The sequence below is a fragment of the Medicago sativa genome, chromosome 2 (genome assembly GCF_051527215.1).
Source record: "Medicago sativa cultivar Bolivia chromosome 2, Bolivia_mono, whole genome shotgun sequence".
Taxonomy (NCBI): Eukaryota; Viridiplantae; Streptophyta; class Magnoliopsida; order Fabales; family Fabaceae; genus Medicago; species Medicago sativa.
In genome coordinates, this window is record NC_140750.1 from 77,180,088 (window position 1) to 77,193,453 (window position 13,366).

The 13,366-nt window shown below is 35.9% G+C and overlaps 2 protein-coding genes across 4 annotated transcripts; both read left to right on the forward strand.

Annotated features, from left to right (window-relative positions):
• The first annotated feature begins 3,161 nt into the window (after positions 1-3,161).
• Positions 3,162-5,897, forward strand: LOC146950937 (actin-like). 3 transcript variants are annotated; one of them, XM_085746900.1, is made up of 5 exons: positions 3,162-3,342; positions 3,774-3,846; positions 4,181-4,574; positions 4,852-5,465; positions 5,590-5,897. In XM_085746900.1, exons 2-5 carry the CDS (start codon positions 3,787-3,789, stop codon positions 5,653-5,655), a joined length of 1,134 nt encoding a protein of 377 aa, XP_085603026.1. In that variant the 5' UTR covers positions 3,162-3,342; positions 3,774-3,786; the 3' UTR covers positions 5,656-5,897. The 3 variants fall into 3 exon arrangements, with proteins under 3 accessions (XP_085603026.1, XP_085603027.1, XP_085603025.1); XM_085746901.1 differs by having other exon boundaries at positions 3,162-3,338; positions 3,771-3,846; XM_085746899.1 differs by having other exon boundaries at positions 3,163-3,350.
• A 1,252-nt stretch (positions 5,898-7,149) lies between these two features.
• Positions 7,150-12,837, forward strand: LOC146950938 (U-box domain-containing protein 33-like). The gene is made up of 7 exons (XM_085746906.1): positions 7,150-7,537; positions 7,825-7,943; positions 8,424-8,533; positions 9,670-10,195; positions 10,616-11,167; positions 11,334-12,056; positions 12,145-12,837. Exons 1-7 carry the CDS (start codon positions 7,309-7,311, stop codon positions 12,325-12,327), a joined length of 2,442 nt encoding a protein of 813 aa, XP_085603032.1. The 5' UTR covers positions 7,150-7,308; the 3' UTR covers positions 12,328-12,837.
• The last annotated feature ends 529 nt before the right edge of the window (positions 12,838-13,366 follow it).

Here is a 13,366-nt window from a genome sequence, read left to right on the forward strand (position 1 = left end):
CTATTTGACTCAAGAAATTTGACATCTCTGCTAACAATTACTTTGTTGCTTTGTGGAAGATAGATTCTATAGACTTTTGAAGATGAGCTATAGCCTACAAAAATTTCAGGTTCTGCTTTCTTCTTGATTTGTTCAAGGACATCATCCAAGTTTAAAGATCTCTTCTTTGTCGTAGTTTTTGCAGTAGAGTTAGACTTGCTTTTAAAACTGCTAATAACGTTATTGGACACTCCTTTATTCATTTGTTTCCATATGGCATCAACTTGTGCTTTTACTTTAGTAACATCCTGTTTTGGTTCCAGGCTTTCCCCTGGAACGGGTTCTTTGACAGATTTTGCAGAGTTTCCATTGATTGTATCGACGGAACTCATCACTCCCGCAGAGTTCACGATAGATGGATGGTGGAGGAACGCAACACCAACCTGAATCCTTCCTTCCTTGTTTACAGCAGCATGTTGTTCCTCATTTATCAAATCCAAGGCAAAGCTCTTGCCTTTTATTTGAACATTGACCATTTCTATGTTGTTTGCATCTTTAATCACACATTTTTTATCCTCAAACAACACCTTATAACCATTCTCTAGCAGTTGAGTAACACTCAAAAGGTTTTGATTAATTTTAGGAACATATAAGACATCAGAAATTAGTTTCAAACCTGAAAGGCTTTCAATTGCAACCGTTCCCTTGCCTTTTACTTCGATAAGTGCGCCATTTCCAATTCTGACTTTGGAAATAGTTGTCTCGTCCAGATCATTAAAGAGCTCACGATCATAAGTCATGTGGTTTGTGCAACCACTATCTATAAGCCAACTCTCTCGAGTGGTGTTGGTGGCAAAGCATGATGCTACAAAGAGTTGCTCCTCCAAAGTTTGATCTTCAACAGCCTTAGCTTCTCCCTGATGTTGAGCCTTGCATATTCTTTCCACATGTCCTAACTGGCCACACTTGTGACATTTTACGTCTGGTCTCCACCAACATCTGTCTGGTGTATGGTTATTTTTTTTGCAGTATGGACATGGTGAAAAGAGACTTGTATTGCTGCTCTGGTTTCTTTTCTCATTCCTTCCACCATTGTAGTTCTTTAATTTAGCTTGTAATGCTCCTTCTACTGAACCTTCAGACCTTATCATTCTTCTTTGTTCTTGGGCTTGCATAGCATTTACAAGCTCTGCCACGGTAAGCTTTAACATGTCCTTGGTATTTTCCAAGGAAGTGATAGTTGCTTCAAATCTTTCCGGGACAGTCACGAGAATTTTCTGAACTATTCTTGAATCAGATAATTCAGAACCAAGCAATCTTACTTTGTTAGCAATGCTAATAAGTTTATTTGCATACTCTTTAATTGTTTCAGACTCCTTCATCTTTTGCATCTCAAATTCTCGGATCAAATTAAGTGCTTGCATCCCCCTAATTCTTTCATCTCCTTCATATTCAGTTTTGAGGAAATTCCATATTTCAAATGCTGATTTGATGGTCATAATTCTGGTGAAGATTTCTTCTGAGACAGCAGCAAACAAAGTAGCCCTTGCTTTTGACTTTCTTGTTTTCCTTTCCTTGTGATTTTTTATCTGAGCCATTGTTGGATTGTCTGACAAAGGAAGAACTTCGTAGTCCTCCTCAACAGCTTCCCAGAGGTCATTTGCCTCTAAATACGCCTCCATCCTTGCTGCCCATATATGATAGTTTTCACCATCAAACACAGGTAATGGTAGGGCTTTGTAGGATGTTTCAGAATCCATCTGTTTGATGAATTGAAAATAGTGTTTAAGCTTTTATGGTGGGTTTCACTCACTTCACTCACAAGTCCCTCCAAGAAGAAGGCTCTAGATACCAATTTGTTGGATATAGAAAGGTTTAACGTGGAAAAGAATATGTTATGTGAACAACATGAAAGGGATCTTTTTATTGAATGATAACCACCATATTTATACATAAAGAAAAGCCTAAAATAATGCATAAAGAAACTACTATTTGAAAACTAAATGCCTAAAAACTGGTAACAAATAGAGCATATCAGAGAGTTCCTAACAATAACATAAAAAGATAATGGATCCTAAAAATTAGGATCTTAAAACAGTAGTTTCATAGTCATCCAGTCACCATAATAGAAATGTGTTCTCTACTTGATCTAATGATCAAAATGAACTTTCCCCTGATGGGTTGCAGTGGTGTTGAATACTTTATTATTATTATTATTATTATTATTATTATTATTATTATTATTATTATTATTATTATTATTATTATTTCTAACTATTAATTATTGATATAATTATTTATAATTTAATACAATACTAGCGTCAGAACATGTTTTTTCTAGGATAATTTATTGGCAAGGAACAATACTAACGTCAGAACAATACCAATATTATCACACAATACTAGCGTCGGAACAATACTAGGATAATTTATAACAATACCTGAGAGAGGGAGAGATGGTGGTGGTCACGACGAGGGACGAAGTGGTGAGGGCTGCATGATGGTGGTGTCTAAGGGTGAGGTGATGAACAACGGCAGACGGTCTGAAAGCGAGGAGAGAGAGGAGAGATGAAGAAAAATAAAAGGGTGTGTGAAATGACTAAAATGTCCTTAATATCCAGTATTTTTTTTAAGTTAAACTAGTTCACCCAAATTAACATCAGGGAGAATTGAATATGAGACATTGAGGAGGAGCACACTATAAGGTCTCATGTCAACACCCTCGTTTCAAATAACATTAATATATACTCTTTTTGTTTCTAAATACATTCACAGTCAACCACTTCAGAGTTCAGACATGTCAATATACAGTTTTGACCATTAATATTATTAATTATTTATAACAAAAAATTATAAACATTTGATATTTTTAAAATATTCAATAAAACAAATCAAATAACATCTTACAGGTTGACAATTGTATTTATATATTACTAAAAGAAATATGATAAAAACAAATTACGTAAATATCATATATTATAAAAATGCGACATGTATCTAAAACCGAGGGATCGGATAAAAAACATGACCCCAAAATCCAATGGACCCAAAATGGAGAAAGCAAATGAATTAGTGAGTGAGAATGCTAAAAATGGGCCAAACTATAAAAAGCAATGGAACATATTAGAGGACAGGATGTGACAGATTAAAAGGACACGTGTGACCAACAACGTTAATGTCGTTCTTAGAACTTAGAATCGGACGTTGTTGAAAGATAGTCGTGAACGTGGAGCACTATCATTTACAAACTGAAAACACGTGAAATTTGAGCTTCTTCTGTTGCATTATTAACATTTTTTGTTGCTTTCAACGGTTGCAGCTGAGATAGGAGAATTCATTCTCTCTTTTGACGCACCATTTCAGGTTTTTACGTACGTTAATTCATCTATTTCTTTGTTGATATTCATGTATATGGTTAGATTCTTCATGTTTGTTTTGTTAACAATCTCATGCTTTTTGTTTCATTTTGTTTTGCTAACAAAATTGTACGAGTTTTATTTGATATGTTGGAGCTCGCATTGGAACCCACAAGTTTTCATTTATCCGTATGTATATAGCGTGTATAAATTTCATGTTAACATATCTAAATTGCGAGTTCTACATAATGTGATGTATTGTGCCAAACATGTTATGGTAATCTAAATAGAGATAAGTGTAAGAATAACTAGTGAGGTGTAGAAATAGATATAAAAAGTAATGATGAGAAAATCTAACATGTTTTTCTTTAAATTGTTTTGGAATAGCACTTGGTGTCGTCTTTCAATGTACTAAGAAGGAGTTTATGGTTTGTGCAGATTTTGAAAGACAATGGCAGACGCCGAGGATATTCAACCACTGGTCTGTGATAATGGAACAGGAATGGTTAAGGTAAAGCACAAATGTGATTCTAGTTTCACAATTTTTCCTGAAGAAGCGATTTGGCTATGTATCTTTTCTGTTTTCTCTTCGGTGTTGATAAATAATCGTTATAGCAATGTAGCGAAATTTGAACAAATCAATATTGTTTTGTGATACACTATCTAGTACTAAATGTTGTTGTTAAGGAGCTGCTACAAGTCAATAGCACTATTGCATAGCAGAATTTGAATGAACTGTTCTTTTCTACGATCTGCGATTGGCAACATTATTTTTGTTTGTTTGATAACGCTCCCTTTCTACTAATTTGCTGTGAAACTATTGCATTGTGATTTGCAACATTTAGGCTGGATTTGCTGGAGATGATGCTCCAAGGGCTGTGTTTCCTAGCATTGTTGGTCGACCACGCCACACTGGTGTGATGGTTGGCATGGGACAAAAAGATGCATATGTTGGTGATGAAGCTCAGTCCAAGCGTGGTATATTGACTCTAAAATATCCAATTGAGCATGGTATTGTGAGTAACTGGGATGACATGGAGAAAATTTGGCATCATACCTTTTACAATGAACTCCGTGTGGCCCCAGAGGAGCACCCGGTTTTGCTCACTGAAGCACCGCTCAATCCAAAGGCTAATCGTGAGAAAATGACACAAATTATGTTTGAGACATTCAACACACCTGCTATGTATGTTGCTATTCAGGCCGTTCTATCGCTCTATGCTAGTGGTCGAACAACCGGTTAGTCATTTCCCGATTTAAGAAACTAATGTGTCGCATCTAATCTAGTTTACATTCTAAGTTTTTTTATACTGGTCAGTAAAAATAAGAATGCGTTGCAAGGTTCAGTTTGTTAATGGATATATGGAGCAGATATTGAATGTGAGTTATGAAGTCTAGTTAAGTTCATGGGAAAAAGGGGAAAATAGACAAAAATGGATTTCAAAAAGAATTGTTCTATATCTATGGCTATTTTATGATTAAATTCTGATTGAAAACTCTATATGAATATGTGCAGGTATTGTACTGGACTCTGGAGATGGTGTCAGCCACACTGTGCCTATTTATGAAGGATATGCCCTTCCACATGCTATCCTTCGTCTTGATTTAGCAGGGCGTGACCTCACTGATGCCTTGATGAAAATCCTTACCGAGCGTGGTTATTCTTTCACTACCACAGCCGAGCGTGAAATTGTAAGAGATGTGAAGGAAAAGCTGTCTTATATTGCCCTTGATTTTGAGCAAGAGCTTGAAACTTCAAAAACAAGCTCTGCTGTTGAGAAGAGTTATGAACTTCCTGATGGCCAGATCATCACTATTGGAGCTGAGCGTTTCCGTTGTCCTGAGGTTCTTTTCCAGCCTTCCATGGTTGGAATGGAAGCTGTTGGCATTCACGAGACGACATACAACTCAATCATGAAGTGTGATGTTGATATCAGAAAGGACTTGTATGGAAATATTGTCCTTAGTGGTGGTACTACTATGTTCCCTGGCATTGCTGACAGAATGAGCAAGGAAATTACCGCGTTGGCCCCAAGCAGCATGAAGATCAAGGTGGTTGCTCCACCCGAGAGAAAATACAGTGTCTGGATTGGTGGCTCCATCTTAGCTTCTCTTAGCACTTTTCAACAGGTGAGAAACCGATATACTCACATTGTCCGCGTGTATTTATGCATGCCTTAGAATTCTTTTTTTGACATGTTTGATTTATTTGGGATACTAATGAATGATGAAACACTTATTTTTGAAAATGCAGATGTGGATTGCAAAGGCCGAGTACGATGAATCTGGTCCTTCAATTGTACACAGAAAATGCTTTTAGAATGCTGCAGAATGGTTTGGTGTAGGTACAATGTTCTTGTTTTGCAATTCAATAGCGACTTGCAACGATGGATAAATTTTTTTCTTGATAAAGTATTTATGTAATGTTAGACGGTGAAGTCAGCGAAGGTCAAGTTACATGACAATTAATTCTTTCATTTGTTTTGTATTACGAATTGGTAATTGTTGAACAGTTTATCTTTATTTTAACTATAAATCGAAGACATTTCAATTTATTTCTAATTGCTTCTCCATAATCATATGCTTCTAATTGAAGTTGAGTAGGGTCCTATAGTTTTATAGCAAAAAAGAAGAATAAGCACAGTATATACTTTCCAAGCAAGTTAAATCAGACCCTCCATTTTTTGTCCTACCCTGTTACATGTCCTGTTAATGAATTTTGCATTCGCTCTGTCTTTCAGATTCCTACATGTTAAATTTCTAAGGTTAGGTACACAAAAGCAAAAAAGGCATTTTTATATGTCACTCCTCTCACCTAATGAACGTTGAAATTGAGATTTTTTCCCCGATTAGGTGACAAAAGCATATCACTTTGTCTCTTAAGTATTTTTTATTATGAAACACATCAATTTAGAAATTTATATATATTAATATTAACGTATGTTTAGCTAGAGAAACCAAGTTAACGTGTGACGGTGATTGTCATAGATCATAATTTAGTGTTCTTTATTTGGTTTTGCACCATACCATGCAAATTCGTCAAATCAAAGGTTAGATTCACATTTTGATAAACGACCTTGTGTGACAAAAACACGTCAAATTAGTTTAGTTTAATTATTACCAAATGCAATTTAGTATCGAAATGATAGTTTTAAATAATTAAATTGGTTAAAGGTTTTGAATTCGTTATTGATCTTACTAAGGGGTTCTTTTCATGATATACGCATGAGTTGACGGATGGAGAGAACCGATCTGAAAGTATTTTTTTTGTAAATTGAGTTATGAAGCTCACAACGTTTCAAGACTCAACGAAATTTTCACATCGATAGAGAGTTGAATCCGCATCAAAAGGGGACTAGAAGGGGGGAGCATTGGAGGCATAGTCCCATTCAAAAAAGAGTCTTGATTTGCTCTGTTTATCTACCTTGAAAACTAGTCGTGGAAACATTGATACTTAATTAGACACATTGTGATTAGCATAAAAAACGTTGGAATTCACAATCAAATAAAAATATCTTAAGCACATTCACATATACTAAATCCGTTCTAAAATATAAGCAAAAATGAGTCAAAATAAGTTAATGTTTATGATACAAATTTTAAACCAAATACAATAATTTTTATTGACCAATTTTTATTTATATTTTGGGACGTATAGTGTGTATGAGATTTGTGACTATAATCACGATGGAAGACTTATGTTTCACTTTTAACAGCAAGGTATAAATGGAAATAATTCAAACTTGAATCAAATTTCCACATGCACATGGGATCCGCACGCCATGAATATGATGACCAACAAAGTCAATCCTGTAATTAACTCTCACTTTCCTCTTTTGCAACACAAAAAACAAAACAGCACCATCCCAATTCAATCAATGTTTGTTTCTATCTACACCCCTCATTTTAGTGGTGGCACCCCACTTCCTCCTCCTCCTCCATTAATCATTCATCTTCATCTACTTCAACAACCATGAAACTTTTGAACCCTTCCCACCCAAACCCATTTCCCTTTTCTTCTCAATCTCAAACCCAACACATGGAACAACAATCTTCACCTACAAACCTTAAAATCCATGTTGCTGTTGGTAAATCACTTCACAAAACAACCACTTTGCTTCAATGGACTTTCAACCACTTTCAAAACGCAGAAATTGTATTAATTCATGTTTATCAACCTTCTCCTTTCATACCCACTTTGTGTAAGCTCAATTTCTTCACTTTTTAATGATGTAGCACCGACACTTCTAATCAAATGTGTGTCTTGTTGTACAACATGTGTCACACACAACACATGTGATTACATTGAATTATTATGTCATTTTCACCAAATTTTATCAGTGTCGATGCATGTGTTCGTATTAGTGTCTATGTAGCTTTTTAATGTTAAATTTTAATGCTTTATGATATCTTTTTTTTTAAAATTGCTTTGTCTAATTAGCTTAATTTGTTTAATTGTGTTGTTAATTTATTTAATTTGGTTGCTTAGTGGGGAAAATGCCAGCATCCCAGGCTAATCCTGAAGTGGTATCAGCATTTAGAAGAGAGGAAAGAGAACAGACTATGAAGTTTGCTAATAAGTATTTGAGTATTTGCTTTGCAGCTAAGGTATGTGTTTCTTTTGCCTTATGAGTTTGATGCATTTGGTCTGTGCGTGTTTGGTTCTACGTGACGAAAATTGGTTTGATTGGTTATTTTAGTTAAGTTGAGTTTAAATTAAAATCATTTATGTTTGGATACTTTAACGTGAAAGTGAGTTGAACAATAATTTTTAACGTAAAAATCACTTTTGGAGACAGAAGTTACAAATTCTAGCTTCAAGTTAGAATCAGTTTTGGAGGCATAATCAGTTCTAATCAGGAACCCCCAAACAGATCAAAATCAATTTCAAGTTTTCGTAATCACTTTTAGCTCAAGTGAAACCAAAGATGCACTAAATCCATTAACTATTGTTGTGTTTTTGTGTTTTCTTCCCCCTGGCTTATGTGAACTGTTTTAACTGGAATTATTTTTGTGAAAGTTTGTTAGGTACGGAAGTGTATGAAACCAATTATTGATTTTTTGTGTTGATATAAATTTTGTTGTCAGGTAAAGGCGAGCGTTATTGTAACGGAAGCTGACAAAATCCAAAAAGGAATTGTTGATTTGGTTGTTAAACATAATATTAGGAAGCTCGTCATTGGAGCAGCATCGGAAAAGTAAGTACTGCATTGATTGTATACTTAACCAGTGTAATTTTTGGGACGGTCAGTTCTTTTTTTGCGGGTTTATTTCTTATAGTGGTGTGGGAGTTTGTCTCTTCCGTATATACTCCCTCTGTCCCATTTTGTCTATTTGTCCACTGCAATGTGTGCATAACCTTAAATGCAAATAAAATGAGACAGAGGGAGTAATTTTTGTGTTAGTCAGTGTTGAACTTGACTCATTTGCTTCTTAGGCTTTGTTTGGGAGTTTGGAGGGGAAGGGAGGGGAGGGCTTTGGGGGGTTGGAAATATATAGAAAAATGGACAAAAAATTCACATTTTTTGAAAAAGCAGTTTTTTAGAGAATGATAAACTAATACTTATGATTAATATACTTTTAATTTTAAGAATATAATAACAACATAGATTGGATTTGAAAAATTCATATAAACCCTCCATAACCCCCCAAAACCCTCCCTCAATACAATTTTTGAGTTCCCCCAAATGAGGGGGATTTTTTATTATGAGTAAAAAATTAACCTCCAAAGCTCTCTCCTCCCAATGTCTTCTATTTCTTCCATTTGCTCCTTCCTTTTTTCCAAAACCCTCCCCTCCCCTCCCCTCCAAACTCCCAAACAAAGCCTTAGCTTCATTCTAGTGGATAGGTTCCTTTGCCAGGACGGGGCATCTTAGAGTCTTAGGGGGCCTTGCCTATGCTGTTAGAGTTGATTGAAACATCTTGAAACAAGTTTTACATCGCTCAATATGGTAAAGGAAGAGGGAGACCAAGACTGTATACAAATATAGTAAAATATGATACAAGCATCCTCATATAGATATTTAGTAAAATAGGTTTAACTATCGGCATTTTACTGACTTGCCCCCCCGCCCCCTAGGGAAGAGTCTGACTCCTTTTATGTTCCTTTGGATTGGAAAAAGTGAATTTATATTATTTTGATCTGAAGTATTTGATGACCCTATGTCTATACTTTTGGTAGAGAATAGGGATTGACATAACTAACTGGTACGTGTCTTCCTTTGACAACATGAAGCAAACAATTTGCTTCAGTAATTACATTCTTTGTCCCTTTTCCTTCACATAAGGGACTGATAAATCATTCTACTCACCAAATCATAATGAAATTTTGCAGTTTCATGAAAGTGAAAAGGAATTCTGGGAAAGCAAATTACACTTCCAAACATGCTCCCCCGTTCTGTGAATTATGGTTTATATATAAAGGCAGACACATTTGGACAAGAGAGGCTTCTGAAACACCATGTTCTTTGTCTTCACATGCTCAACCAGATATCGCAGCCACAGAAAGCTTGAGATGTCAATCTTTTCAGTATGGTAAGAATGAACTACCCCATTTGGAACGTCTTCAACCAAATTCTGCTAGAACTACAGTATGTTCTGGAATTAGAAGCTTGGATCTGGGTGAAATCGTAGAAACCGAAGCCACTAATTCATCCAAATCATCCAGTTGTAGCAGTTATTGTTCTCCGCAAAATTCTGCTGAGGTTTGTCTAGATAAGTATTCAGAGGTCATGGAAGAAAGAATCAACAGTCAACTTATTGAGACCAATAGAGAAGCTGAGGTAGCAACAGATGAGTCCTTTGCAGAACTATTGAAGTGCAGGAGGTCGGAAGTCGAGGCCATGGAGGCCATAAGGAAGGTAAGCATTATCTAGTGATTGTACAACTTTTGTCAGCAAAGAAACTTCTGGTCTTTGTATCTATTTTCATAGTTAGTCGTGAGACATCAAGTGTGCTTTCATAGGGATTTCAGAAACTTTGACAAAGTATCCTACCAAGAGTGAATCCATCTGTAAATTACTGGGATTCTATACCCAATTTTTTTAAGATTCACATTGTTAGGTCAGAATAGCAGAAGAAGCAACATTATGAACTTGTTTACCTAAGCAGTAAGCACACTCTGATTTGTTTAAATGTGTTGTTTGGAAATTTCTTGGATGTGATGTTATATGGTTTAGCATAATATACATATCCAAGTTGGTAACAAAAGATGATATTGAGTCTGATATGATTTATTTATGAATTATCTCTCCCGACCTAATTATATATTATATTTTCAGGTCAACTTATTTGAATCTGCCCATGTACATGAGGTGGAGCTCAGAAAAGAGGCAGAGGATGCGCTTAGAGTTACCATACTAGAACAACAAAAGCTCGTAGAAGAGAGTGAAGATATTTCCGGTAATCTACAAATGACCATGAGAAATGTGGCACTACTGGATAGCCGTGTTAAGGAAACAACCCGTAGGCGAGATGAAGCTTCACACGAACTCTTGCTAATTCAAACTTCCATATCAACCTTGTGGCAAGAAAGGCAGCAGATCCGGAGACAGAAAATGGAAGCCCTCCGCTGGCTGGAACGCTGGAAAAGTCGTGGACAAGTCGGAGCAGCTCATTACAACGGGGTCATAGGGTTTGCAGAAGAACTTCCTGAGTTAGCAGAATTTTCATTATCAGATATTGAAAATGCTACGTGTAATTTTTCCAAGAGCTTTGAAATTGCGCAAGGCGGATTTGGTTGTATATATAAGGGGGAAATGTTGGGTAGAACTGTTGCTATAAAGAAGTTCCACCAACATAATGTGCAAGGACCAGCAGAGTTTCATCGAGAGGTCAGTTTTCACATAATGGTTTTTCTGGTTTTGATCTTTTTTATCTTCAAAATCAAATAAGTTTTGGAGGTGGAAACAGATTTTGAGGCGTATGAATTTCAATCTCTTTTTGTTTCTTTCTTTTTTTGTATGTCTGATTCAGTTGATGGTATCCTTTTGCGACCAGGTACAAATTCTTAGTAGTCTCCAACATCCTCATTTATTGACTTTGCTTGGTGTTTGCCCCGAAGCCTGGTCAATAGTATATGAGTACCTCCCCAACGGAACTCTTCAAAACTACCTATTCCGAAAAAGTAACATCATCCCTTTGACATGGAATATCAGAGCACGAATGATTGCCGAAATTTCCAGTGCACTATGCTTCTTACATTCTTTTAAACCGGACGCTATTATCCATGGTGATCTGAAGCCCGAGACTATACTTCTTGATTCTTCACTTAGTTGCAAGATATGTGAATTCAGGTACAGCAGGCTTGTGACAGAGGAGTCTCTCTATAGTCCTAGTTTCCACTTGAGCACTGAGCCAAAGGGTGCTTTCACATATACAGATCCTGAGTTTCAGCGAACTGGGGTACTAACACCCAAGTCTGACATCTACTCCTTTGGACTTATTATTTTGCAACTCCTCACTGGTAGAACCCCGGTTGGATTAACAGTTCTAGTTCGCCATGCAGTTTCATGTGGAAAATTGTCTTCGATTCTTGATTCTTCAGCTGGAGAATGGCCTTTATCTGTGGCATCACGGTTGGTTGAACTGGGTTTGCAATGTTGTGCGCAAAATTGCAGAAACAGACCAGAGTTAACACCTACTCTTGTGAGAGAATTGGAACAGTTACATGTTTCAGAAGAGAGACCTGTGCCATCTTTTTTCTTATGTCCAATCCTTCAGGTAAATAATCTTCTTCTAACCGTTGAAAAAGTATAACTAGATTTTGTATGTTACGTGGCTCATGTTTTATACTGCCTTCCTTCTTCAGGAAATAATGCATGATCCTCAAATTGCAGCAGATGGGTTTACGTATGAAGGGAATGCCATACGTGAATGGTTGGAAAATGGGCATGATACTTCTCCAATGACTAATTTAAAGTTGAGTCACTTGCTTCTCACTCCCAATCACTCAATTAGACTTGCCATCCAAGATTGGCTCTGCAAATCATAAAGGTACATCAATTCGTTTAGGCTAAAGAACTCTTTTTATCCCCCTTAAGTTTAGGGCTAGTTTCTTTTGTAGCCACACAATTTTCACCATTGTCAATATACCCCGTATCCAACGATGTTAAATTGGTTCTGATCCCAACCCTTTAGTTAGTCAACTTTAGTTGTTGCCTTGCTGGAAATTGCCTGTGTTACAGAATTCAAGTACATACAAAAAAATAAATTTGGCCACAGTTTCCAGCCGAGAGAGCAAAGAAAGAAAAAGGTGAATGCCAAAGATGGTCATTGCCTGAGTACCTGTCATTCTATTAGGACTTATGCTAAGGGGTTAAAATGAAAACAGTCATGTCATCATTCTCATAAAAGTACCCATTTATGGGGGTTGTTGACAAAAAATAGCCCTTTGTGTATGTTAACCAATATATGTATATGCTATTTTTGCATTGTTCTTCTGTAATCCTTTCTAGTTTCATCATTTACAAGTGTTCAATGTTACAAGGTTGGTTTTATCGCATGTTTGGCAAATCCTTTTATATGATAGAATATTAGGTTTTATAGATTCTTTTACAGAAATATTGAGTGCAGACTCTAGTGTTAATAGTGCACAATAATAAAAACCTGTCATTGTACAAATCATAATTCATAAGGAATGGTTGGCTCGACTAAGTTAAGATAGGATATCTTTTGTTTGGTGTTTATAAGCTCTAACAATACCTCTAATAGGAGTTCCTTATCTCTAATAGGTATTGCTTATTAGTTTTTAAATCTGTGGCAAATAAGCCACCTTTTCATATTTTGGAGTTTATCTAGGTAGTAGGTTGAGTTCCTTATAGTTAAGCAATATTTTGTATAAGGAACATTTGAATACAAATAAAAAATTATTTTCTATCTTGCAATCAATCAACTCTTGAATAAAAGTATAAAAGTGTGAGTTGTTTAATGGTTGCTTAAAATTATACCATTGGAGCAAAATATGCTTATATTGGATTGGGGCAAAATATGCTTATATAGGATTGGGGTAAAATATGCATCAGCTACTGAAA

Excerpts from the sequence above, each read along its gene's own strand:
- LOC146950937 (XM_085746900.1), top strand. The coding sequence starts at position 3,787 with ATGGCAGACGCCGAGGATATTCAACCACTGGTCTGTGATAATGGAACA. Across the intron at positions 4,575-4,851 it reads TGCTAGTGGTCGAACAACCG|GTATTGTACTGGACTCTGGA; the intron begins GTTAGTCATTTC and ends GAATATGTGCAG. Across the intron at positions 5,466-5,589 it reads CTCTTAGCACTTTTCAACAG|ATGTGGATTGCAAAGGCCGA; the intron begins GTGAGAAACCGA and ends TTGAAAATGCAG.
- LOC146950938 (XM_085746906.1), top strand. The coding sequence starts at position 7,309 with ATGAAACTTTTGAACCCTTCCCACCCAAACCCATTTCCCTTTTCTTCT. Across the intron at positions 7,538-7,824 it reads TCCTTTCATACCCACTTTGT|TGGGGAAAATGCCAGCATCC; the intron begins GTAAGCTCAATT and ends TTGGTTGCTTAG. Across the intron at positions 12,057-12,144 it reads TCTTATGTCCAATCCTTCAG|GAAATAATGCATGATCCTCA; the intron begins GTAAATAATCTT and ends TTCCTTCTTCAG.